Source organism: Puma concolor, chromosome D1 (genome assembly GCF_028749965.1).
Source record: "Puma concolor isolate L17-30 chromosome D1, mPumCon1.1.hap2, whole genome shotgun sequence".
Taxonomy (NCBI): Eukaryota; Metazoa; Chordata; class Mammalia; order Carnivora; family Felidae; genus Puma; species Puma concolor.
The window spans coordinates 14,023,721-14,050,919 of NC_141676.1; the positions used below are offsets into that span (position 1 = coordinate 14,023,721).

General features: G+C 37.7%; 2 protein-coding genes across 2 annotated transcripts; one reads left to right on the top strand and one right to left on the bottom strand.

The window, feature by feature from the left end:
- Nucleotides 1-6,034: 6,034 nt before the first annotated feature.
- LOC112865134 (olfactory receptor 8U3-like) lies at nucleotides 6,035-6,991 on the bottom strand. The gene has a single exon (XM_025928177.1). The coding sequence runs from the start codon at nucleotides 6,989-6,991 to the stop codon at nucleotides 6,035-6,037; it is 957 nt and encodes a 318-aa protein (XP_025783962.1).
- An 18,986-nt stretch (nucleotides 6,992-25,977) lies between these two features.
- On the top strand, nucleotides 25,978-26,937 carry OR8U3 (olfactory receptor family 8 subfamily U member 3). Its single transcript, XM_025927934.1, has one exon. The coding sequence runs from the start codon at nucleotides 25,978-25,980 to the stop codon at nucleotides 26,935-26,937; it is 960 nt and encodes a 319-aa protein (XP_025783719.1).
- The last annotated feature ends 262 nt before the right edge of the window (nucleotides 26,938-27,199 follow it).

Consider the following 27,199-nt stretch of genomic DNA (forward strand, 5'->3'; position numbering starts at 1 on the left):
TGGCCTCTAGACTTTGTCCTATTAAATCTTTGGTTGCTATGATTTGGAATTATTGCTGGATCCTAGTTTCTTGCCACTAATATTACATTCTTTGGCTCTGTATTTAGCAGCTTAAGTCAAGGTTTCAGTGCCTAGATGGATCAGTCATACCAAAGCACTGTTTAACCAAATGCTATTGCATGAAGCATGCATTCAAACTTGATCAATAGCATTTAAAATGGTACCCCATTGGACCTGGTTAAACATCCTCAAAAGCTCACTATTCAATTTATCTTGATTGATGCACCTATAGCCTACTTAGTCTATATTCCATTCTGGCTGCAGGTAGAATAGATCTGTCTACCTTTGACAACTTTGCTGATTTACCAGCGTAGAGGAAAATGGGAAATATAAACGATTCCTGGTGAGTGAGATTATTCTTGTGTAAATGCTAATCCAATTAAAAGGTGTGCACAATTGAACGTGCACAGGTGGACTCGCAGAATGAGCAATAACATATAGCTGTGGTAATACCACCACCAACATGGACTAATTCAAGCACAGAAGAGAGTATTATTACTTGGGCTAACTTACTAATCAACCATGGGCCACTGTCCTTCAGAATGGATTGGAGGAAAGGGAGATGGCAGGGGTCGTGGAGTTCTCTTTGGTAACATTAGATTCTGAACAGGAGGAAAGAGTTCCATCGGTTGGCACCAGAAACCATGTCAATAAAGGGTTTTTGTTTCTTTGTTTTTGGCTGTATATTTTAGACCACCCGGTTTTGCTTCTAAAAGGAATTTGTGTCAAGTATAAAAATGAGGGCTGCTCAAGGAACAACTTTCACAGATGTTGACAATATTCTAAGACCATATTTTCTGTGATCTTTATGACAGACATATCCCTACTGTTTTATTCTGTGTTGTAGGAATAAAACTCTTGGCATCTAGAAAACTCTTGACCACAGTTTCCATCTTTCTTTATTAGCCAGGTATGCAACCGTGTTATCAATTTTACCAATGAGCCATCAGTAGAAATCTATGTGCAAAACCTAAGGGTCATCTTTTCAAGGTCAAAGCCACCAGACCTGAATTTTTTCCTCCCCCTTCTCACTCAAAAACATTGCCACTGAAATGGTTGCTCCACAGCCAGACATAGAAGCCCTATATTCAGGGAATAATTGCCTTACTCAAACCCCTGATTCACACAATTGCCAGAGAAAAGACTAAAATCCTCTTGTTATTTTGAGGGTTTACTAGTTATACGACTTAGTCAGTATCCTAAGCCTCTCTCCAAGTGTTCCAATAATACTTTCCAGAAACATGATCTTTAGTGTCTCATCTCTGCCTATTACTACTTCCTAGGGAAATTTTTCCTTTGAAGATAATTGAGTCTCCTAAGATTCTTTCATATTCTGGTATTGGGTGAGGTGCATCTGGTCCTCTATCCTAACCAGAAAAAAGCAAAAACTTAACCCTGCTGTCTTAGATATTAGGTTGTATCCTCTTTCCCTCACTGCTTGATGAGTCCTTGGACTTGTCACAGCCTCCAAAGGTCACTTTAGTTGGTTATAAATCCATTTTGTTCCAGCTTCTAGGCCACTTTTCTCCCCTGACATTTTCATATACAAGTTTCTTTCTTGGGCCCAGGAATTCTCAGCTGTTTCACCTGCCCTGTGTTTGTAGGTATAGACTGAGTGATCTTCCATCAGTCATTTTAGCCAACACATACTGTTACTTACTGTGGATTGAATTGTGTTCCCCCAAAATATATGTTGCTGTCCTAATCCTAGGTACCTCAGAATAACATTTGCAGATAGGGTCACTGCATATATAATTAGTTAAGATACGGTCACCTTGGAGTAGGGTGGACCCTTAATCCGGTATGACTGGTATCCTTATAAGAAGGAAATACGGACACAGGCATAGACAGAAGATGGCCATATGAAGAGAGGCAGAGATTGGAGTGATGCGGCCACAAGTCAAGAAACACTGGGGCTACTAGAAGAAGCAAGAGGCAAGAACAGATCCTCCCTCAGAACTTCCTGGGAGCAAGGCCCTGCCGATTCCTTGATTTCAGACTTTAGACTCCAGAACGGTAAGAAATAAATTTTTATTGTTTTAAGCCACTTAGGTTGTGGTACTTTGTTAAGGCGGACTGAAAAAACTCTATGTTTTGTTGCTGCCGTGTTGGAACTCTGGTTTTTCTATGAGGCTTTTTTTAGTCTCCCAGGCTCTACCCTGGGAAGGTAAGCTATCATCCTTTCTGCTCTGGGAGCGCTTCAAACTCACTGAACTCAGTAGCTGTGTGTTTTTGTAGCAACCTCACCCGAATCTGGTATGCTACCCAGAGGATGGGGCAGCTTCTTTGCAATGATTCACTCACCTTTAAATTCTCCTCACATTGCCAGTCTCAGGTTGAGCTCTTACTGCTTGTGGAAAAAAAAAAAAAAAAAAAAAAAACAACAACAACTCTTTCGTTGTTACGAGTTCTCTCCCACTCTCCAGTTCACTGTACAAGATTTTAGCTATTTAATATTATAACAACCAAAACGAAACCAACAACAAAGATATCTCCCTCCGTTGAGTTCTTGCCCTTGACAATTGAGAGTCATAATTCCCAAGATTAATTTCTCGGCTGTCGCATCCTCCCTCCAAAAGTTTAAGAGTTTGAAAGTCATAATTCTAATTTATTGCTTTCTCTCCAGAATCTGTATCATTACAGTCACTTAGAACACATTATGGCCATTTTAATAATGGTGTTGGGTTGTATGAGGCAAATATAAAAATAATTTTAAAAACATGTACCTTAATATGACAGTATTGATATTTTCACATAAATCTCAAGTCTAAACTTAACTATGAAATCTGTACTAAGATAACTTGGGATAACTTAAGTTAATCTTGTTATCACCGATTTCTTTTTTTTTAAGTTGTTCAAATAAGACAAAATCCAGTAAATCTGTAGTTATACCATTCTTTAATTTTAGTCATATAATATTCGAACAGCACTGGAAAGAACTCAGGTATCCAGTATGCTTCCCACATTGTTCAATGAACAATGGCTTAGGACATCTGCCTTAGGACAAAACCAGCTCTGAGTTTCTGAGTTTCATAAGCACCATGAAGTCAGAACTTAAAAATGTTAAAGCAACTTTTCATCTTAAGGTTCTGAGAAGCCTGTTTGATAGAAGTCAGAGATATTATCCAATGTCAGTTACAAATGGTAAAACAGGTTTGAAACCCATAATATTCCAGGAAGTAACTATTGTTTTACTAAGATTCTCTAGCTTGAAGGCTGACAGATTTTGATTTCGGGTCATGCCTTGGTTTGAATCGCAAGGCTCTTGAGATGAAAACAGGGATGACAGAGAATAAAAAGGGGAATCAGCTCATGGAAGGTAAGCACTCATATGTTACCTTGGCTTTATTTTGTTCATTTGATAACGAACTTCATTTTGTTTGTTGTTTGTTCACTTTATTCACCGTTAATTGTTCCTAACTTCATTATTGAATGAACAAAATATATTGCCTGGGCCATTAGATCCATTCTAACACATGCTACAGTACATAGGTCAGAAGGGCACAGTCTTATATTTCAGCAGACTGATTTATTTAGAATAAATGGGGGAGGTCATTGAGAGGACACGACTGCCAGTTGATCATTGAGCTGGACCTGGGCAATCGGAAGGCTCCTCACTCCTTCTCCTGTCCTTGGAAGGTTCTCCCACAGTAGGAATCATTTTCAAGGATACAGACTGGAAAGAGCAAGTTGTTGTTGAAGACCGTCTCAACACATACATGACTGAAACCCATTAAGGCCTCCACATAAACTTTTAAGATTCTGGCAGGTGACAGTGGACATTTACTTGTCTTATGGCCACCCAAGACAAGCCTCACATGTAAGTTTCCTTGTATAAAACTGACACTTACCAATCTGAGGTGCTCTGCCTCTTTCTTTGGTCTCTTTTTGCCCTTGTGTAATGGGGCCAGTTTCAGATTTCACCAAGGAAACTCCCAAGGTTAGGAATTAACACTTATAAAAAAAAATTGTTTCAGTTTAAAGACACAGAAACCACCCAAAGTATCTTAATAAAAATAAATAACAAGGAAGTGTGTTTTGTTTTTAAGTAAAATCACCATGGTATTTTATGAAACTCAAGAGCAGAGAATGTAACCAGGTTTCACAAAAAACAAGTACTTGGGCCTTGAAAGATAAGAACAAAGATTTCTCTTGTTTGGATTTCTTATTTTTCTTTCTCTACAGACCAGTTTTCTGTTTCTCAGTGCATGGGGAAGTCACACTGGCAACCCCAGCTCCAGAATTCACTTAACCTAAGATTAAGTGATCAGTTGACTCTCACTGGAATTACAGAATTATGTCAAAGTCCCTTGAAAGACATCTGATTGGCTTATCCTCAGTCATGTGATCACTCCCAGGTACTGTGCTTATGGGGTAGGTCTACTAGTGCAATGACGTTGTCACATTCCGCCCCTGTGAAGGAGATTTTCAGAGGGGACAGGGCTTTTGTAGGTAGGAAAGCAGTCTATACTGCGCTTCTTTTGTTTACTCACTCATTCCTTCACTCCACTCTCCCCCCACCACCGCCGCCACCACCATTCAGAGTAGTTATGGAGGTTGTATCGGACGAGAGCGATACATTGTAGAAGATAAATTCATCCCACCAAATCCTGGGTATCGAGCATGCCAGAATGAAAGCCTAAACTATATGTCTGAGCCAGACCCAAACATGTCATAACATACTGGCAGACTAGCAAAGTGGAAGGGATTTTTGTACTGGAGTCTGGTGGGCTTCGCCAAAAACAATCAGGACTGATCATTTGTCCTTTATTTCTTTTTAACAGGCTTAGAATACTTGTTTTCCCTACTGGGACCTTCTTATCCTACATGTGCCCTTATTTTCCAAGGAGAACATGAATACAATGCTCCCACACTCAACAGACCTCTCAAGGCACTTATGGCTACTTGCTCATGCTGCTGGAATTTTGCCTTGGTTGCGCATTAATGGACTTAATCACCTTTTTTTTTTCTGATCCTTTGACTCCCTCTGAGCCGAACTCATATCAGAATTAAACATTTGTTTTTGTAGTTATTTGATTGACGTTTGTCTCCTGTACCAGACTGTTCAGCCCTATCAGGCAGGGAATGTGTTTGTTTTAGCTCGCAATATGAAGCAGACAGTAGACATTATACATTTGAATTTTTGAGTGAAAAAAAAAAAAACCACAAATCTATGACATTACAGTTGACAGTTTAAGTGGTTTTGGATTATTTTGCTTTATACATAATCAACCCAACATAGAGCTATATTCTTGAAATGTGACAACAACCATAATTATCATGTTGTTTTAAGCTACCCCTGCCTGTCCCCCAGCACTTTGTAAAGTCCCCATATCCCCACAACTTCAGAGAAACTTTGGAAAGTACAGCTTTGCTTAGGGAATTTCGGGATAGGTCTACATTTTTGCTTTGATAGGGTTACCAAGGGGAGTGTAGCTTTCTAAAAGGTACTCTTGATCCACAGATTTACATAGCAAAAAATGGCATCTTTTCAAAGGGCATGATAATTGTGTCATACCAGGGAATGGCCAGTAGTGAACTAGTGGTAGTCAGAGGTAGAGTGAGGAGTGATGGTTAGCAGACCAGATACAGTTGGGGACAGGCTTTTGCACAAAATGACATGGGGATGGACAAAAGATTTACTTCACCCCCTTCCTTGCCCCTTTCTCAGTCCTCCACCAGTATACAAAGCAGAAACACTTTTGAAAGAAACTGTTGATTCTTACTATCAGTGGAACAGGAAGGGCTCTCAGTGTCCTACACCTAAACAGTTGGAATTTACTAGAAGTCTAAATTCTACTCCTTTAAATATTTCATCTTAGTAAAGACGGTATTAAAAATGGAATTCATGTACAAAATAATTTTACTCCCATAAAGGATGATAAAAATGAACTTACTCCATCAAGAGACTGAAAAGATTATAAAAACAATATATCTACATGTGGCAGTACCCCAAGTCAGACACTGCCCCAAGTCATTTTTTAAAGTTTGTTAGAAGCAGGATATAACATTTGTCAATTAACTTCCTCAAGGCATTTTTCACCTCTTTGTTCCTCAAGCTATAGATCATTGGGTTCAGCATAGGAATTACAATTGTGTAGAACACAGAGGCCATTTTGTCTGTGTCAAGGGAATGGTTTGATTTTGGCTGCAGATACATGAAGATCAGAGTCCCATAGAATATAGTCACAGCAGTCAGATGAGATGCACAGGTTGAGAAAGCTCTGAACCTTCCTTCTGTAGATTGGATTTTCAAGATGGCAGCCACGATGTATAAGTAAGAAATAAGAACAGTGGTCAAAGAGCTGATCATGTTGAAACCCGCAAAGATGAAAATCAAGATTTCTTTGAGACTGGTGTCTGAGCAGGCGAGGGCCATCAAAGGGACATCATCACAATAAAAGTGATTGATGATATTTGGGCCACAATAAATCAGTTGGAAAGTAACGGTTGTGTGGAGCAAAGCAACAGAAAAGCTGTATAAGTAGGGGCCTGTTACTAGTTGCATACACACTTTTGGGGACATGCTCACCATGTAGAGAAGAGGATTGCAGATGGCCACATAGCGGTCATAAGCCATCACTGCAAGAAGGAGCATCTCTGAAATCAAGAAGTTCAGGAAAAAGCCCAACTGTGTTGCACATGCATAGAAAGGTATAGACCTGTGCTTGGTCAGGAGGGTCTGCAGGAACTTGGGGGCTATTGATGAAGAGTAACAGAGGTCTACAAAGGCCAGATTGCTGAGAAAAAAGTACATGGGTGTGTGAAGTCGAGAATCCAATCGTATTAATGAAATCATCCCAAGGTTCCCTACCAAAGTTAGAGTATACACTACTGAAATGAGAAAAAAGAGAGTGATTTCAATCTCTCTATGGACAGAAAAGCCCAAAAGAATGAACTCTGTCACCCTGGTGTTATTCCTTTCAACCATTTATTCCAGTCTCTTGGCTGCTGAAAAAAGACAAAATAGAGTCAGAGACAAGTTATTAGGTCAAGGAATTGTCACCAGATGCCAACTCTTATGTTTTAGCTTCAGAAATTATAGTTCATTGAGGTGGAATATGAGAACAAGTAAACACATCCCATTTCAAACTCTCCTTTCTAGCTATCATAATTTTATGAGACCAAAGAATGAGGGCCAATAAAAAAAATCAATTGATGGCTATGTAGTAAAAATAACAAAGAAAAAATTATATGTATGTATGTATGTATGTATGTATGTGGGTATGTATTTAATACGGTGAGAATTTTTCATCTTTCATTTTCCTCCCAAAATTAAAGTTGGCATTCACAGTCTCAGAGGTGGAAAGAGGCATATAACTCCCAATAACCACACCACATAGGTTATGATAACCATAGATGAGTCACATACAAAGAAATAAGATTAATTCTTTAATTCTAATGGGGCTTCAATTTTTGTTCTCATAAAATTATGATAGCTAGAAAGGAGATTTGAAATGGGATGTGTTTATTTCTCCTCATATTTAACCTCAATGAACTGTACATTCTGAAGCTAAAACACACAAAAGTGTGGGAAATAGAATAATCTCCTTTCCTCCCCAAACACACTAACCCAAGAGAAGCTTTTTTGTAACAGTTTTGTATGAGTGGCCAGAAAAATAGCCTTTCAAATTTTATCTTCTTCATTTATTAATTCAGCTTAATACTGTAAATGATACCTAATACATTCTCCAAATTAAATGTATATGTATGCATACACACATATATATACACACAAATACATATATGCATTCATACAGACATATATGTAATGTGTACATGTGTAGATAAACACATATATATGTATGCCTACAAACACACACAACACATACATACCTGCATACATAATATCTGACATGAAAACAGTTTTCTGTCTCATCCATTTACTTTCTCCTCCGTAGAAGAAAAACTCACCTTGTGAGAGGTGTTTTTGGACAGAATTTTTGAATTGGCTTGCCTTTCTGAGCTGGCGTCTTACCATAGCTGTGTGCTAGAGTTCCCTGTTCTAGATGTGGAACAAAAGGAAAAGTGGAAAGGGCACCTGGGTGGCTCAGTCGATTAAGCGTCCAACTCTTGATTTTGGCTCAGGACATGATCTCATGGCTCATGAGATTGAGCCCGCATTGCGGGGCCTGCTTGGGATTCTCTCTCTCCCTTTCTCCTTGCGCATCCCCTCCCTCCATAAACAAACAAACAAAGAAACAAATTTTAAAAAAAGGAAAAGAGAAAGTACAGATGTGGACAGATATGGTCAGCATTCCCCACTTCGAGACATGGGATGCCTTTGATGTTTGAGAGGTGTAAGTTTTGGTATTGGGTTACTTTTCTTTGCACACACATACTGGAATCAGGCTGATTTTCTTTCCTTGTACATCCATTAAAAAAAAAAGGGGGGGGGACCTTCAAAACCCACACTTCCATCAATTTCAAATTTTGAAAAGGTCCACTCCCATTTTTATGTATTACCTTCACTTATGAATGTCTTTTTGATACACATTTTTTTTTTCTCCTGAGAGAAAGGCAACTCTCATCCACAAATGCTTGTCTTCTACAGGCACTGGCTTCTGAAATTTTATCAGCAGATAAAACATGTTTTCTTTTAAAGGAAGCCTGAGTCTCAGGGAGCTATTGAGGGGGATAAATAAATAAATAAATTTATTTTGGGAGTGTTAGGAGGGTTATTTCACTCATTCTTGTGTATAAATGCCAGCTTCATCCAGTTGGAGCAGAATTAGATAGGGTCATCCACTTTCTTTTTAGTGGGGAAAACTGGATGACTTGGGGAAGGAAGTCTGTGCAAATGACCAACCGTACCGATTTAACCTACCTAGTTGTAGAAAAAAATCTTCCCCTGAAGGTTTTCGCAGAAGCCTCCTTTCAATGATGCTCAGATAGGAAGGGTATGTGAATGTGTGATATAGGCCTTTAGACAACAGTCTTTATTCCCTAGAGAGTTAATTCCCAGTTTTCCCCAGACATGATTGCCCTAGGGTCACTGACCCTCCAGGGGACAAACATGATTAGAAAGTTCTAATTAGAAAAAGATTTAGTCCATAAAAACAAAGTTAGCATTAGTTCATATTCAAACTAGAATGATCTCACCATGAAATCACTAGTCTTTGGTTACCTATGTCCAATCTAATTTGTATAAACAAAACAAAGAAAATCAAAACCAAATGGCAAGCAGTTGAAAGCTCACCACCATTTCTGAAATGTTTTCATCATTTATTTATAATTGTCCCTTCCTGTCCCTGTGACCTTAGAGGGATTCTGATTTAATCATTTGTCTTATCTAACTGAATGTGTTTTACACCCAGATGTTTTAAGTGTTTAAGCAAACAATTCTGTTTATTTTTTCTTTGCTGAGCATAGGCATTGAAATAATAACAAACCCTCTTTATTTTTATTTTGGGGAGTTGACATTTAATTTTTTAAGGTCATGTAGCATTAATTAGTTGATGACCTGAGGCAAGAACCTGAGCTAATAGTTTGTCCAAATAGCTAATTGCCCTGATGTTATTTAATTGAATAATCCATGTCTTTCTTATTAATTTACAATTTGAAAATATCATTTTATTTACTAAAACAATGAAATAAAAGCAACCAGCTTCTGATTATAGTAAAGACCTTAGAGTTTTAGAAACCTATCAAAAATATTTCATATATACTTTCTTTGAAAAAAAAAGAAAAAAGAAAATCTTTTGCATAATATAAAGTACATGCATATATATGCTGATTGTGAAATTTTACATGTAGGAAGATATACATACAAATACAAAAATAAACACATGTCGGGGTGTCTGGGTGACTCAGTTGGTTAAGGGGCTGACTTTGGCTCAGGTCATGATCTCATGGTTCGTGGGTTCAAGCTCCGCATGGGGTTCTGCACTGACAGCTCAGAACCTGGAGCCTGCTTCGGATTCTGTCTCCCTCTCTCTCTGCTTCTCCCCCACTCATGCTCTCTCTCTCTCTCTCTCTTTCTCTCTCTCAAAAATAAATAAGCATTAAAAATGTTTTTTAATAAAAGAAAATGTCACATATAAATATATATCATCTACCAGAGGTAACTGTTCTTCAAGTTTAGGGAGACTTTTGCTTTACTTTTTTCTTTATATTTTTATGTATTTTACTAAATTGGACTCATAGAGTGCATGACAATTTACTACATATAATTACCATTTTTTACCAGCAGTGCATCAGGATTTTACATACTATTCAAATTTCTTCCCAAAGCAGGTTTTCTGCTATATATATATATATATATATATATATATATATATATATATAAAACACTTCCTATTTATACGGTTTATGATTTTTAATTAGTAAAATAATAATTCTTTTATTCAAAATTTGTTTAGAAGGATCCAGTATTTTAGGGTAGAATGATAAAAAATAGAAATGCTGAATAACAGGATATGTCTAGTTTAAAACTTTTTGCTTATTGCTGTTTTTTTTTTTTTTTCTTTTTCCTGGCAGTGTTCCTTAGAAAGCTGTTTGTGTTTACACATTGCCTGCAATTTATATCCTCCTACTTCTCTCCAAATCATTCCAGTAGACTTTCACCCCGTTATTCTTTCCAAAATCCCCTTAACAAGAGTATATTATGTAGTTAACAACTTTTATCGACAAATTTGCCAAATTGATGATTCCTGGATTAGCTTTTTTCACTTGGTTTCCCATATCCACTGATATTCCTCCTGGATGTTCTTTCTCTGGCTGGTTGGTTCCTCCTTGTCACCTTCACTTCTCTGTGTTGGCAAGTCACAAGTTCAGTTCTTTGCCATTTTGTCTGTTTATATCTATACATTTTCCTTTACTTGCCAATTTCACTCAGCCTTATTCCATCTAAGAGTGTCCGTATGTCAGTGACTCCCAGTGTGAGTCTTCACCCCAGTACACTCCTCTGATTTCTAGATTCAAACATTCAGCAGCCTACTTGACATCTTTACTTGGATGTGTACAAGCATCTTGGGTTTATCGTCCAAAACTGAGTTCCACCACAAGACTTCTCCTCTATAGCTCTTCTTATTTCAACTCTCTCTCTCTCTCTCTCTCTCTCTCTCTCTAGCTGCTCCAGGCAAAAATCCTTGGAGTGATCCTTGACTCCTCTTGCTCCTATCCTACTCCAATCTGATAGGAATTCTGGTTGCTGTTACATTCACTGTATCCAGCATCTTTTTACCAACCACTGTGTTACTCTGCCCTTCCATCATCTCATCCATCTCCCTTTCCCTCTACAGTTGTGTTTCAACACAGTAATTATTCTAAATGGTATCCCACGCGCTTTCACTCCCTGGCACATAATCCCGCAATGGTTGCCCATTTCACCTGGAGTAAAACCCAAAATTCTTACACGGGTGTGCAAGACTAGCAATGATCTGGCCGTTGTTGGCTTTCTGAACCTCAGCTATGTTAATCCCTATACCCCTTTCCCGTCTTTCTGTCCACACTGGCTTGGAATACCCCAGGTCACACCAGCCTTAGGAATTTGTTTTTATCCCAGTATTACAGTGCTTTTAGATGCCTTGCTCCTCCACTCCTTCACAGTGGTAAAGTGTGAGAACACTGGAACCAGATTATCTGGGTCTTAAACTCTTCAATCTGCCATTATAGTACCTGGTCATGTAACATCCTGGGTCTTGTTTTCATCATCTTCGAAACAAAAATAGTGGGATGCCTGGGTAATTCAGTCAGTTAAGCATCTGACTCTTAATTTTGGCTCGCATCATGGTCTTGTTCCTGAGTTCGAGCCCCGTGTAGGGGTCTGAACTGACAGTGTGGAGCCTGCTTGGGATTCTCTCTCTCCCCAAACAAATAAATAAATGTAATGATAATAGTAGTTGCCTCAACTGCTGCTTGAGAATTAAATGAATAAAAGTGTGAAAAGACCTAGAATCGTGTTTGGATTAGCATATGTGCTTTATAAACATTGACACGACTACTGCTGCCTTTCCTCAATTTACTTTATTTTTCTCAATATCATGTACAATATTTTTACTTGGTTAGTTTGTCATCTCTTTGTTATTTATTGTGTGGGCAGATTCGGGTCTCTTTATCTGTAGTTCCTGATACTAAGTAGAGACTCAACAAATTTGATTCCCAACACTGCTGTATTGTTTCTGCACTAACATTAATAATTACATATATATATATATATATATATATATATATATATATATGTATATATCACTTTGCCTGATTCACTCCTTAAAAATGGTGTTTTCTCTTTTATGATTAAATAAATATGGATTAAAACCTTGAATTGCACCTGCAAGTATTCTGCAGGACAAGCAAACGTTTCTAATAAATTTTAATTTGATAAAAAGCGATGTCATGTGATACAAGTAGTACGTGATGCCGAATGTCACATGATCACAACTGAGCCAATGGTTCTCGAAATTCTCTTTGATATACAAGTGCTTTGGATTATAAGCTCATTTCTGGAACAAATTGTGCTCACAAATCGAGGTTTTACTCTATATTTATTTATTTATTTATTTATTTAATCATTGGTAAAATGTAAATTAGTCATTTATATTTTAAATATTTAATAATATTTAAATATTAGAAATTTATATCTTACCAGAGTAAAATCCAATTACTTACCAATAAGATCCATTATTTAATCTAATGATTAAATAAATATAATAAAAGAGGAAACACCATTTTAAAATTATAAGCTTGCCACTTCTGGAGTCAAGTTGCCAAAAATTTTCCAAGAGATTTATTTATATTGTTCAATAATACTTTATTAGGTCCCCATTTTTGTCAGGAACTACAGAAAAAGAAAAAACAGCTAAAACAAGACTTCTGTTTTGTTCTTTTTTTCCTTGTATTTTTAATCACTAACAATTTACATAAAGCTTTTTTTTTTTCTTTACCCAGTTTGGCACTTAATAAATAATCTTCCACATGTCTTTCATTTTTTTTTCAGTTTTTATTTAAATACACACACTTATGCTGTTATTCCCCTGATACTTGTATTTTTTATTATTATTATTTTTTTATTTTTTAGAGAGAGAGAGCATGCGTGTGTGCAAGAGGGGAGAGAGGAGCAAAGAGAGAGAGAGAGAGAGAGAGAGGGTCTTTTTTTTTTTTTTTTAATTTTTTTTTCAACTTTTATTTATTTTTGGGACAGAGAGAGACAGAGCATGAACGGGGGAGGGGCAGAGAGAGAGGGAGACACAGAATCGGAAACAGGCTCCAGGCTCTGAGCCATCAGCCCAGAGCCCGACGTGGGGCTCGAACTCACAGACCGCGAGATCGCGACCTGGCTGAAGTCGGACGCTTAACCGACTGCGCCACCCAGGCGCCCCGAGAGAGAGGGTCTTAAGCAGCCTCCACCCTCAGTGCTCTCGGGCTCAATCCCATGACCCTGGGATCATGACCTGAGCCAAATTCAAGAGTCAGATACTTAACCAACTGAACCACGCAGGTCAGGTGCCCCTTGCCTGATACTTTTAAAGCTCAAATTTGATTTATTCCTCCAAGCACGTTTATTTGTTTTTCATGGAGTGACTGTTTGATACCTTTCAATATAATGTTTGCATTGTGATGAGGTTTTTGGGTCCTGTTCTGTTTCTAGAAAATGATCAGACATAACCCTGAGTATCTTCTCATAGCTCAGTCTATAATGCACATTCAGAAGGTTTGCAGAAACCAAGGCTTCACCTAATTATTGCAGCTCAGAGACGGTCACTTGCATCCCAAGTGTGCACGTGTCTCATATCCCACACTTCACCGCTAGTATGCATGTTTTCTATTTCATGTTTCTATCTTCTCTTCTTTTGAGTAGGCTTTTGCCTCGCAGACTCTTTTGGCTTTCTTTGTTCACTGAAGGATTTAATAGCCATTATTTTCCTTCAGTGCATTCTAGCAGGACCGTCTGGTCACAGCACATGTCAAAATGGGAATTGTGAAAAAAGTAATAGTTTGACATGGAACTTGAACGATTTCCATTACTGATTATGTTTCCAAGTTATGTGTTCCTGGTGGCCATGCAGTATCTTGACAGGATCGAGAAGTTCCAGAGGGCCTACTGCCCTCCCTACTACAGAATATGAAAGCCATTAGTTAGCATTTCCATTTTTACTCAGGCTACAAAGGTTCTGCATATCTGAGAAGTCAAGAAAAATGTCAGCTTCTGTCACCACCATTGTTCATCTGGTGATTTTAATTCAATAATTGGTGGTCATTAAGAAAAAAAACCAAGTCCGAGTTTGCTTCAGCGTTGATGATGAAACTGTCTCTCTGTGTCTTATTATAAAACTCTTCGTTGCAATCAATTCCCTACGGGCATTGCTTCAAGTAGACTACTTGCTAATCAGTTTCAAGGGGCCTTATTAAAATGACTAGGTTTTCAGCTTTTTCATGGGGATGTTTTAATTGAAACCCACCTCAGCAAACTTAAAGTTTCAGCTCAGGATGAATGAATCTACAGTTTAGTGTGAGTGTGTGAAATTAATCATCTGATTCCTCAGGGATGGCCATTTCCTCTACCTTAAACCACCCTCCTCCGGGAGACGAAGTAGTGTAGGGGGAAGAAAAGGAGATGTGAAGCCAGATCTAGGTTTGCACACACACCTTCCTACTACCTACCTGTGTGCTCTTGGGAAGGAAATAAATTCTGAGCCTAAATTAAGAAATGAAAATACTAACATCGCACAGGGCTACTTTGGGGCGTTAACTCATAATGGCTATTAAATTGCTTTGCAAACTGCCAAGTTGGTGATGTTGCAATGGCTATGAGTAGCATGATAATGATCATAATAATAACAGTGACGAGAATTTGTTGGTGCTTATTATGTGCCTGGCAAGGTACTAAAGAGATCCACATACATAGTGATCAAAAAGAAATTCTTATTCTCCCCCAAACAAGAATCTCACTCAAACAATGGATTTTGCATCAGTCCCAGGGAATAGTAAACTATCAATCACACTCCTAAATTCTCTCATTTTTCAAGGTGTACACATCAGCTGCAACATGTAGTTTTCTTTTTTATTTATTTCAAATTCCACAAGCTTTAATGTTTCTACATATCAGTCTCTTTCAAATTCATTGCATGTAATTCCATAATGTTAAGCCATTATGTTTTTTTTTTTTTTTTGAGGGAGCTTTTGAAATGCATCTGATATATCAATCTTGTATAGAAGACATTTCTATCGTTTCTATTATGAGGTTTAGGCAAAACTGTTTATTATGATCTACAATGTTCTGTGTTCATGGCCCTGGCTGTCTTTTCTAATTTCCCCTGCTTTTTCTCTCTCACTGTCCACTATAAAATGCCTCTCCTTCTTTGACTGTGGCTGCACATCTTGTCTCTGCATATCCTGCGTCACTGAAATACTTTCCCACAGCTTTTCCTCTCTGTAATGGCTAATACCTTCTCACCTTCCTAGTACAACGTCACAGTTAACATCTCGGTAAAATTTTCAGGCAATTCACAATTTTCTCTTTACCTGATTCTCCCCAAAGGGGGAAGAATGTTGAATGATCATTTTGCAGGATACTCTATTTCTTCTTTATGTCACTATTGTATTTTTCATGCTACATCATAATATAGATTTTCCATGTCTGTCTCTCTCATTGGACTCTAAGCTACTTGGAAAATAATATAAAAAAATAAATAATTTTAATAATTTTTAGTAAATAATGGAACTATTAGAAAAAATGATCTAAGAGAAAAGAAACAATATCGGAGATTATTATTATTTCTAAGGCAAAAATTGTATTTCCTTAGTGATTTTTTATTTGAATATTTTTAATGTATGTATTAGTCTAATACACACATATATAATACACCTCACAATATTGTTCATAAATCTTTTCCTATTGTGTTTTTCACATTTCTAGTATATAAAGGTGCTATTTCTGGTGAAATTTTATTATTCCAATTCACTGATTTTCTTGGGTTTTGCTGATCACATTATTTGTGAAACATATTTTTATTTCTTTCTTTAAAAAAAAAATCTATGTCTGCTATCTTTCCATTCTACAGATTTTTTGGCCTCTGTGATAGTACTTCAAAGAGACAGAGAGAGTGTGAGTGGGGGAGGGGTAGACAGAGGGATGGAGAGAATCTCAAGCTGGTTAGATGCTCTCAGTGCAGAGCCCCATAAGGGGCTCAAGCCCATGAGCTTGAGATCATGACCTGAGCTGAAATCAAGAGTTGGAAGCTTAACCAATTAAGCCACCCAGGCACCCCTATGATCATATTTTTAATAGCTGTGTACTGATATTTTAACCCTCCCAACTAATATGACTACTTACAATTTTTAAAACATTTTTCTCCCTTCAGTAAATGGACTAATTATTATTAATAACCATTTTTATTATGGACATTTTCAAACATATACAGAATTAGAAGATTTGATACAATAATCCTTACCCCAATAACAATTGTCCAGCTTCAGTGTCTCCATTCATGATAAGGTATATATATATATATATATATATATATATATATATATATATGAAATGTTTATTTTTTAGAGAGAGAGAGTGGGGGTGGGCAGAGAGAGAGGAGACAGAGGATCTGAAGTGGGCTTTGCGAGGCCAATATGGGGCTTGAACTCACCAACCATGAGATCATTACCTGAGTCAAAGTCAGCCGCTTAACTGACTGAGCCACCCAGATGCCCAATGGTCAGGTATATGTTATCCATACTTCTTACTTACCTCATACATTAGCCCCCAAAGTTATTTGGAAATAAATACATCTTTATTTCCAAATAAATAAATCCCAGAATTCACTCCATTTCATCTGTCAGTGTGCTCCAGGCAAAGATCACCAGGAACAATCTCTGGTCAAAGTTGTGTTACTTTTGTGTGTTTTAACAATGGACGTTGTACACCACGGGAATCAAGCTTGCTGTGGGATTGCATCCTATGAGGTTATTTAGAGTAGGGTTCAAGAAAGCATGGTGGCACTCTGGATTGGGTATTGTCATGGAGTGACACGTTTTTATGATTTGGTACGTTAATGGTTCCTATATAGAACACGGACAAATTGGAGTAGGGATAAAGCTTTAATTGGTAATGAAGCAACAGTCCCTTATAGTAGCCAGAGGAAAAGAATGTTGGACCATTTTTGTGGTCTAAACAGTGTTCTTGATTTTGTCTAGATCTCTGACACTATTACTGAGTGACCCTGTTTTTGTCTTGCTTCATTACTGTTACCAAGTAAACTTTTCTCATGTTGGTGTTCTGTGAAATTATTGGTATTATTGATATTAATTTATTAGCAATATTATTATCAATAATATTATTGATATGATAGTACAGCTTAACTTTTAGTACCAGACCAGGGCCCACCTAACAGTTGTCAAGAGATGTTTTTTCTTCCTCATATCTACACTGATCTCACTTAAGATAAATAATTTTGATTACATGGATAAAATGTAAACAGTTCATATCTTAAGCAGACGGTAAAGATCCATGCACCTCACAGATCATTTCCCTATTTCTAAGAATGGTAATCGTGTCTGTTCTTTAAGTCCTGGCCGAAGTGTTTGATTTTTCCAAAGGTCTTAGAATGTACCCACTCTCACTTAAATAAATAGATGTGATCTTACTTCCTAACAAATTCCCAAAGCATTTAGTTTTCAAAAACAACAACCACAAAATGAGCCTGATTGCAATGCAGTTAGAGAATTGTTGATCAGAATCTTGAGAACCAACCCATATAATTCAAATGAAGAGACGTCAATAAGGAAAGATTAGTGAGGCGCCTAGAGCCTAACAACGGTGCCACCTCATCACCACCGAAAGGTCTGACGGGACGTAGGGAGATGTAGGAGCCCGATGGGATCAAGGTTGTGGATGTGGGGCTCCTGGAGGGAGCTGGACAGAGGGTTGATCTGCTGTCTGAGACATGGTGCCAAAGCGAGGAGAGAGCAGGGGCAGGGGACAAGTGCCCTGTCCTTCCTCTCCTGGTGCAGTCTCACCTCTTGTCACAACTCCCTTTTGGCTGCATCCAGTTAGAGCCAGCCCTCACCCATGACTGGGAGATGCAGTCAATCTGGTTGTGTTTAGAGCAGAGAAGGGAAGGAAGAGGAGTGTCAGTTAGTGGTTACGACTCTACAGCCAGTCAAAACACGGCTTTTCCACTTACTCAGCGGGTGACCTTGAGCAAGGTGCCCAATCTCTGTAGTCTGGTTTCCTCATTCTAAAATGGGAATAATAATGGCACTTATGTCGCAGGATTGTTGTGAAAAGTAAACGTACTGCTGTATATAATTATATATAATACATAAAAATATATTTATAAAATATGTCACACACACACACACACACACACACACACACATACACAGAGTGGAGTCTGGAGCAATAAAAGTGACCTTAAATAGGAGTTTGTGGATATTATTGTTAATGACGACTGTGATGCTCTTTTATTTGCTCTTAGGGGGAAACTGAGAGACAGAATTACTCAAGGTCGAGGAGCCTTAGTTTCCTCATCTGTTTAAATGATCATGTCAAATTAGATGACCTCAAATATTTATATCAAGGATGATGCAAATAATTCGTTGTAAAGCCTTGAGAAATTGCAAGCAAGGGTTGGTGCTGGTGAGGATGCGGAGAAATTGCCTTGTATATGATTGGTAGGAATACAAAATGGTATCGCTGCTCTTGACCACATTATAGAGGTTCCTCAAAAAGTGGGAATAGAACTACTATATCATTCATCAGTCTCACTTCTGGATATGTATCCCCCCAAAATTGAAATCAATATCTGCAAGAGATATCTGAGTCCTCATGTTCCTTGCATCATTATTCACAGTAGTCACATGGTGGCAACAACTTGAATGCCCACTGATGGGTGATGAATAAAGAAAATGTGGCACGGATCTACCATGGGATATCACACAGCCTTAATAAAGAAGGGAATTCTGCATATGTGCCAACATGAATGAGCCTGGAGGGCATTATGCTAAGTGTAATAAGCCAGTTACAGAAGGACGAGTACCGCATTATTCTATTCTTCATATGTTAGATATGAGGTATCTGACGTAGTCAGACTCATAGAAAGAGTAGGATGGTGGTTTACAAGGAAGGGGGTGGGGGAGATAAGAGTTGATTGCTAAAGGATAGAAAAGGTCAATTATGTAAGATGAATAAGTTCTAGAGTTCTGCTGTACTACATTTTGTCTATAGCTGACAGTGCTGTATTGCGCAGTTACAATGTTGTTATGGGGTTTGATCTTATATAAAAGTGTTTTTCCCATGATTAAAAAAAGAAACAAAACTGAAAAAAAAAGTGTGGCTTAACAAAAGACAAGGAGTGAGACCATATACAACGTTTTCAGATTTCAGAGGAAATCCGACAAAGAGTTGAAAAGCGTCCGTTGTATTTACCAGTGAGATGATAGGCAGACAAGCTACAAAGAACGGGCTTCAGTGGTGGGGGGCAAAGCTGGATTGGAAGGGGCAAATGATTGGGGCAAATTGGAAGCAGTAGGCAGATTTTCCAGTGGTTTTGGCTTCTGCTATGAGTTTTGTATTATGCACACATGTATCTAGTAACATATGATGTATATTAGACTTGAAAATGGCTTTCTAGTTTGAAATTTGGTGAGAAACTGAATTTCACCATTCATAAAAACACATTTCCCTTCTTGTATAGATTCACAAAGACAAAATCTGAAACTATGGTGAAAGCAGTTCTAGTTTTTAGGTAGGTTTTTGGGTTATTTTGGTGTTATTTATTTTTTTGTCTCCTCTTACTTTTCAAAGGAAATATCTTTTGAACATTTAATATTTACCATAGAGTTTACTGAGTCCTTCCCGTACATTAATTTATTCAATACTCACAAAATCATAAAATATGGACCATTTTTACTGAATGTTACAATTAAGGAAATTGAGGCTTAGAAAGAATTTGGACATTGTCCAAGGTCTCATAAGTGAGTTACTCAGTATTTAAGGGTTGATGTTTTCCTCTCAAAAAACTTGAATTTTTATTCAAATGAACCAGGTTTACAGTCTTTTTGTGTTGTTTCTAGTAGTATAGTCTACCTTTACCTTCATGGAAATTGTTCCTTCAGGAATACAGATAATTAAACATTTTTTAACTCCTCAATATAATTTGTCCAGCTTATCTTAATTTGAGAAAAATAGGAAAATAAATACTGCAGCTTTCTGATATCTCCAGAGGATCAAATTTAAACCCGAAGGGATCCAGGAACTAGTAAATCACCCAAACACCTTCAGAATGAGCTCACTAAGAGCCAGGATCATGGCTAAGCAGGTGAGTCATGGAATTTGTACGTGGAGCGAATTGCCAACCTTCCACCCATAACCTAGCTTCCCGTTAGGAACCTCTCCCCTTTGCAAGCTGTGGTATCTGATGGAATCCATCTGCTTTCAATATATTTTTTTAAGTTTATTTATTTATTTTGAGAGAGAGAGAGAGAGAGGCAGAAAGAGAGAGAGAGAGAGAGAGAGAGAGAGAGAGAGAAAGAATCCCAAGCAGGCTCCTTACTGTCAATGCAGAGCCAGACATGCAGCTGGAACTCATGAACAACAAGACCATGACTTGAGCCCAAGTCAAGAGTAGGATGCTTAACCGACCCTGAGCCATGCAGGTGCCCCAGAATCAGTATGCTTTTAGAGATGACACCTATAACATCCTAACTACATTTCTTAGTTCCATACTCTGTTTGCCAGTACTTTCTAAAGGATGTCTACTTGTCCTTAAAATACTACTTTGTCTCTAACTCTCTGCCCTTCCCTCTTGCCCCCTCTCTGTCTCCCTTCTCTCTCTCTCTCTGTCTCTCTCTCTCACACACACACTCCTTAAATGACCTCATATTGAGTTATCCAGGTCATCTAGAACCACCCTCTCCTCTACAGCAGTACTCGTAAAAGCTATTTGTTATATGGCCAACCGAGGAGAGATACAAAGGCAGGTGGCTCTCCTGTCTAAAATTCTCTTATAAGAGTGGGTGACCAGGAATGTTTCTAAACTGAAGTAATGGCAACAGTGTTTTTCTATTCTTGGAAAACACCAGATATATGGTAAAAATTTCCCTTTTAAATAAAGAATGGATACTCACTGTAATTTTTGAAACTTGAAATAAAATAGAAATCCACTAGTATTTCATTTGACTTTAAATTTTTTTAATGTGTATTTGTTTTTGAGAAAGACAGGACGTGAGTGGGGGAAGGGCAGAGAGAGAGAGGGAGACAGGATCTGAAACAGGCTCTGGGCTGTGAGCTGTCAGCACGAGACTGACTCCGGGCTGGAACCCAGGAACTGTGAGATCGTGACCTGAACCAAAGTCGGACCTTTAACCTGGCTTAACCAGGTGCCCCTGGTATTTCATTTTTCTAATATTCCTTCTCAGAAGAGGTGTTTGGCCTCAAGCAGGGCTTTAAGGCAGTCCGACTCACACCAAGGGCTTCCTCACCCTTTTTCATGTTGTGTCATGTCACATCACATCACGTCACATCTTGTCATGTCATGTCATGTCAGTTGTACGTGTTTTGGGATACACAGAGGGAGCATCTTATGGCTAAAGAAGTCACAATGTCTCCAATCTGTACATCTGTATGCCCAGTACACTGATGGTGTGCAGTGTGCCTTTGCAAGATGGTCACCTCTGGGGAGGAAACCGAGCTTGGTGAAGGACGAAGGATGCTTGGCTTGGAAAAGCTATACCGACCCTTATAAAGCAGGGAGCAGGACCTGGATAAGATGAGACACCAAGTAAATCAAGTCAATTTATTGACTAATAGAGCTGTGGATAGTAAAGAAGATGTTTCCCAGTAACTATTTCCTTCTTCTTTTCACACTTGCTCTGTGCAAAGCTTGCCATTGTGTTAATTGCCAAAGCCTGTGTAGAACGTCAGAGATACATCCCTAATCCTTAATAAGCAAGGCAAAGCCTTTAAGAATTAGTATAAAGGAAATATTTAATTTGTTTTGCAACGGTGTTTTGAGAAACCGGATGGGCAAAATAGAATCTACAAAGACAGATGATGGAGAATCAAATAAATGAAGTTGCTAGTTGTTAACAAAGTAGTCAACTACCAGAAAGAAATAAAAATGATTATTACTGATTAATCTTCGTACTCAAATAACTAAAAATAAAAAGTATTTGCCTCATTATATATAGTTAAGTAAACACCTAAAATGTTTCACCAATAGTTTAAATAAGTACAAAAGATAATTTTATATTATAAATATTGACATTATATATTTATATATATGAATTTTTACATACATACATATGTATGTCTATATAAAGTTAAATTCATTAAAAATAGTGTCATATTATTGTAATCAATAATTGTCATCATCCATTGAAAACAGAGACTCCTTTGTACAATTAGAGAGAATAGAGCATTTCTTTTTTTTTTCTCTTTCAATTCATTTGTCCATTCAATTTTCACCATAATAATGTATTTTATTATATTTTATAATGTAACTATTTCCCTGGTTACTTCGCTTTGCTTCTCTGAAATTCAAATATACACACACTGATTAGAATTTAATTTTTGTAATAATAGATTTTATAGCTTCTATATGTTATTGTGGTAAAATATTTCTGAGTTATTATCACAATTAAATGATTAAAATCATCTATATAAGTCCATTGTTGTTGGATAATTATTCAATATATATTTAATTTTCATTTGAAATTGAATTTATTAATGAACCAGGGGTATATTTATAGGTTGATCTGAAAAGAATCATCTAAATGCCCAAATGTTGGAGCCAGGAAACATAATAGGATTCCAGATGGCTGAGAGATATGCCTTTCATTTGTCAAGTGTGAGAAGTGTGGGTTTTGAAAAGGGACGATACAAAAAAACCCAAGAGTACGAGTGCCTTCTCAGGCAAATGATATTTGGAAAGGAACAGATAAAAAAAAATGGAGGACCTGTAAATTAATTTTCTTCAAAGTATTCTTGCCCACATAACCCTTGGTGAGTCTTTTCATGTCAGTAGAAACAGCCATACTCCAATTTGAATTCCACTGCATTGGTGGAGTCATTAGTATTCAAACTAATTCAGCCATAGGCCAGGCAAACAAACCCAAAAGAGAAGTAAAAGTAAGTTTCAAAGAATGGTTGATCTCTGCTGGCCATTCTAACAAATTCGTTCTTCAGGCTACTTATTCCCAAACATGTCTGTACATTGGAACCACCTAGGGGGCTTTGCAAATGCTGATGCCTGGGTACGGCCCAAATGTTCTGGTTAAATTGCTGGGGGGTACCGGGACACTGAGTTAAAAACTTCATAGGTGTTTCCAATGTGCCGTAAAGTTCCAGGAAAAACCCACTTCAGGAAGGATGCAATAAAACAAGAAACAACAATGCTTCTTAAATAAATCTTTAGGTGAAATACGTCAATGATTTTGAGGACTTCCCTATTCCAGAGATGTGGAAATGACAGAAATATTAGCAATACTTTGAAATAGTGGTCGCTTCAGAACAACCTACTGAGAGTAATTGGAAGCTATGAGAAAAATAATTACTTTTGAAAAATTAGGGGGAATTGATAAAATAACCCATAGAGTTCTAAGGTAGATACAAAATCATAAATGTTGGATTTTATGAGAACTTTAACAGATGCTTATAAGTAATTTTATTTCTAGGTGATTTAAGTTTCTTGAGTTAGAAATCCAAAACTCCTCCTTAATAGGCACCTCCACTGTAAACTTTGTTCTTCTAGCAGTAATGTGGTGCATAAATATTCTGATTAATAGTAAATAACCACCATATTTAATGCTTTAATTGATGTATTTTTCTTCTCAAAAGGTTCCCTCTGATTTTATTTGACATGCACCTTGTAACCACCACAAACTTTGCAATCAAGTTAATAAAAGCAATGATATAAGAAATCCTAATGCACAGATGGACTTTGCTGTTTTATGTAAAATATTATCAAATTATAAATGGGTCTTTTCCTCTGACACCATTTTTTTCAGTGAAGGTCTCCTTTACTTATACATCTCATGGCAGTCTTATAATTATTTTCAATTAAGTTTGACATTATAACTTCACATATGGAATTGAAATAAAAGACTTTGTGAGAAAACGTTCAATGCGTTCAAGCCCTATAAGCAAGTAAGAGAGGCCTTAATTCTGAATATTCTTGAATGAAACAGTTATTTAGCAGAATGGACAGCATTACTTGATAACTTTTTAAAAGCTCAGACTCCTGCAACTTTACTTTGGCAAACTGCATAGAAAGCCCAGGACTCTTCAAAAAAAATACCACTTTCGTATTTGTCTTCTCCAAGTTTGAAACATTCTGTTTGATATTACAGAAAAATGAATACATCTTCCAGATTTAAAATTCTATCCTAGCGATTAAAGCTAAAAGAGCAAGCCATGCACTTTGGGCAGTGTAGCATGATAATTAGGAATATGGGCTCTGCTTTTTTTTTTAAGTTTATATTTATTTTGAGAGAGAGAGGAAGAGAGCACATGCATGCATGTGAATGAGAAGTGGGGCAGAGAAAGGGGTGGGGGGAGAGAATCCCAAGCAGACTCCACGCTGTCAGCACAGAGCCCAACACGGGGCTTGATCTCTCCAACCATGAGATCATGACCTGAGTCGACATCAAGAGTCCTCTGCTTAACCTACTGAGCCACCCAGGCACCCCCTGGGCTCTGCTTTCAAACAAACCCAGCCACTCTCACATTATACCACCTACTCTGACCACAGCCATAAGCCTGGGTTTTTGCAAATGTCAATCAGGGATGTTGGGATAGAACCTTCGTCATAGCATTAGCAAGAGACTGGCATAAGTTAATTCATGTATGACAAAAAATAGAGTCTCTGATAAGAACAGCCTTCAGTGGCAGCAGGTACATAATAACAGTAGAAAAAAATAAAATTTGAAATATGAAGGCAGTAGACATGATGAATTTCTCAAGGTGCCTTTCTTTATTAATATTTTGTAGTTATATTCTGTAGAATATAAAGCAAAGGACAAAACTAAATTCAAATAGGCTAATATTGAGCTTAATGAGATTAGTCCTCTTTTTAAGGCTGGTAGAACTAGAAAGAGTTGCAATTATTCTGAAGCATGCATTAAGAACTCCACCTAGCTATACATGTTTCTATTAAACTCTGCTTGCCGCTGATTATTTCCTTAGGCTATGTTGTTGATATGTCTAGAACCTACTAGAGTAAGTGCTTTGATATTTTAAGCCCTTGGAGTATACAGACACATGTTTATGGGGAAAGATGGCTATCTCCCTGTAGTTTAACAAGTTATATGATAGACTACTTAATTAATGTTAATTCTTTGGACAAGAAACATTAGAATGTTGTGAATTTTGAATTGGAAAAAAATAATGAGTCCCTAATTGCTATACAAATAAAATTGCATGTTTCTTCTATATTTCTGATTAATATTCTTCTAGTTTCTACAGCCTCAAGTACTTAGTCTATGTAAGTGAAGGAGGGGATATAGGAAAGCAAGTAAGTCATAGTAGATTATTTTGATGTTTTTTAAGCCTGTGGAAACATGCAAATATGTTGAAAAAAGTTAAAATAGCTTCATTTATGAGTTACACATTTTTGTGCTGCCATATTTATAAATACAGAAAAAAGATAGTGGCAGCAAAAATGCTGAAATGTCAGTGTTTGTTGTCTCAAGTGTTTTCTTTCAGGTAGCATTACAATTTTAACCAGCACACTTCCATATTTTCTAAAATTACAAGGCAAAACAACATTTAAGAAGGCTATTGTGAGAGTAAAGGACTCCTCTCCCTGAGCCAAGAGTCCTCTGCATGTTATCCAAGATATAAGGTGTACTTTTTGCCCACAAGACAACACGATTTAAGGCAAGAAGACACCAGCGATCACCTTTTGCCAACAGTGGCAGTGGCCATGAGAAGTGCCATTTTTATTCTTCAACTTGGAGTGAAATCAGTAAAATTCACTTAAATAAATGGCTGAGACCAATATCACCCATGTCACTGAATTCATTCTCCAGGGAATCACAGACCAGCCAGAGCTTCAGGCCCCATGCTTTGTGGTGTTTTTCATCATCTATCTGGTCACAGTGCTGGGCAACCTGGGGTTGATAACTTTAATCAGGATTGATGCTCGACTCCACTCGCCTATGTATTATTTCCTCAGTCACTTGGCCTTTGTTGACCTTTGCTACTCCTCTGCTATCACACCAAAGATGATGGTGAATTTTGTTGTGGAAATCAACACTATTCCTTTCTATGCTTGTGCAACACAACTGGGCTGCTTTCTCACCTTCATGATCACCGAGTGTTTCCTGTTGGCTTCTATGGCCTATGATCGCTATGTGGCCATCTGTAGTCCCCTGCACTATTCAACCCTGATGTCAAAAAGACTCTGCATTCAATTAGTGGCAGTTCCATATATATACAGCTTTCTGGTTGCCCTATTCCATACCATTATCACCTTCCATCTAACTTACTGTGGCCCCAATGTAATTAACCATTTCTACTGTGATGACCTTCCTCTCTTGGCTCTGTCCTGCTCAGACACACACGTGAAGGAAATTCTGATCTTTGCCTTTGCTGGTTTTGATATGATCTGCTCCTCTTCCATTGTTCTCACCTCCTACATCTTTATCATTGCTGCCATCTTAAGGATCCGCTCTACTCAGGGGCGACGCAAGGCCATTTCCACCTGTGGCTCCCATATGGTGACTGTCACTATTTTCTATGGCACCTTGATCTTTATGTACCTACAGCCCAAATCAAATCACTCCCTGGACACGGACAAAATGGCGTCTGTATTCTACACGGTGGTGATCCCGATGTTGAACCCCCTGATCTATAGTCTAAGGAACAAAGAGGTTAAAGATGCCTCAAGGAAAGCCTTGGATAAAGGTTGTGAAACCTTAAAGCTGTTAAAGTTAAGAAAATAAGCATAACGAATGCTTAATTTAATACAAGAGGGTAAATAAATCAAACTTCCTCCTCCTGATATTTCTTGTAATTCTTTCCCAATCAACTAAAAATGTGACTGTAGTTCAGCTAACCTTGACTTTTTCTACAAGAACCCAGGCCAATTCTGGGACGTCAGCATGATCCAAAGAGTCTGGTTCAGGCCACTGCAGCCTTGACAGACCACTGAAATTATGTTCAAATACACCCTTAAACACACCTTTGTGTAGCTCAAGCAAAGGT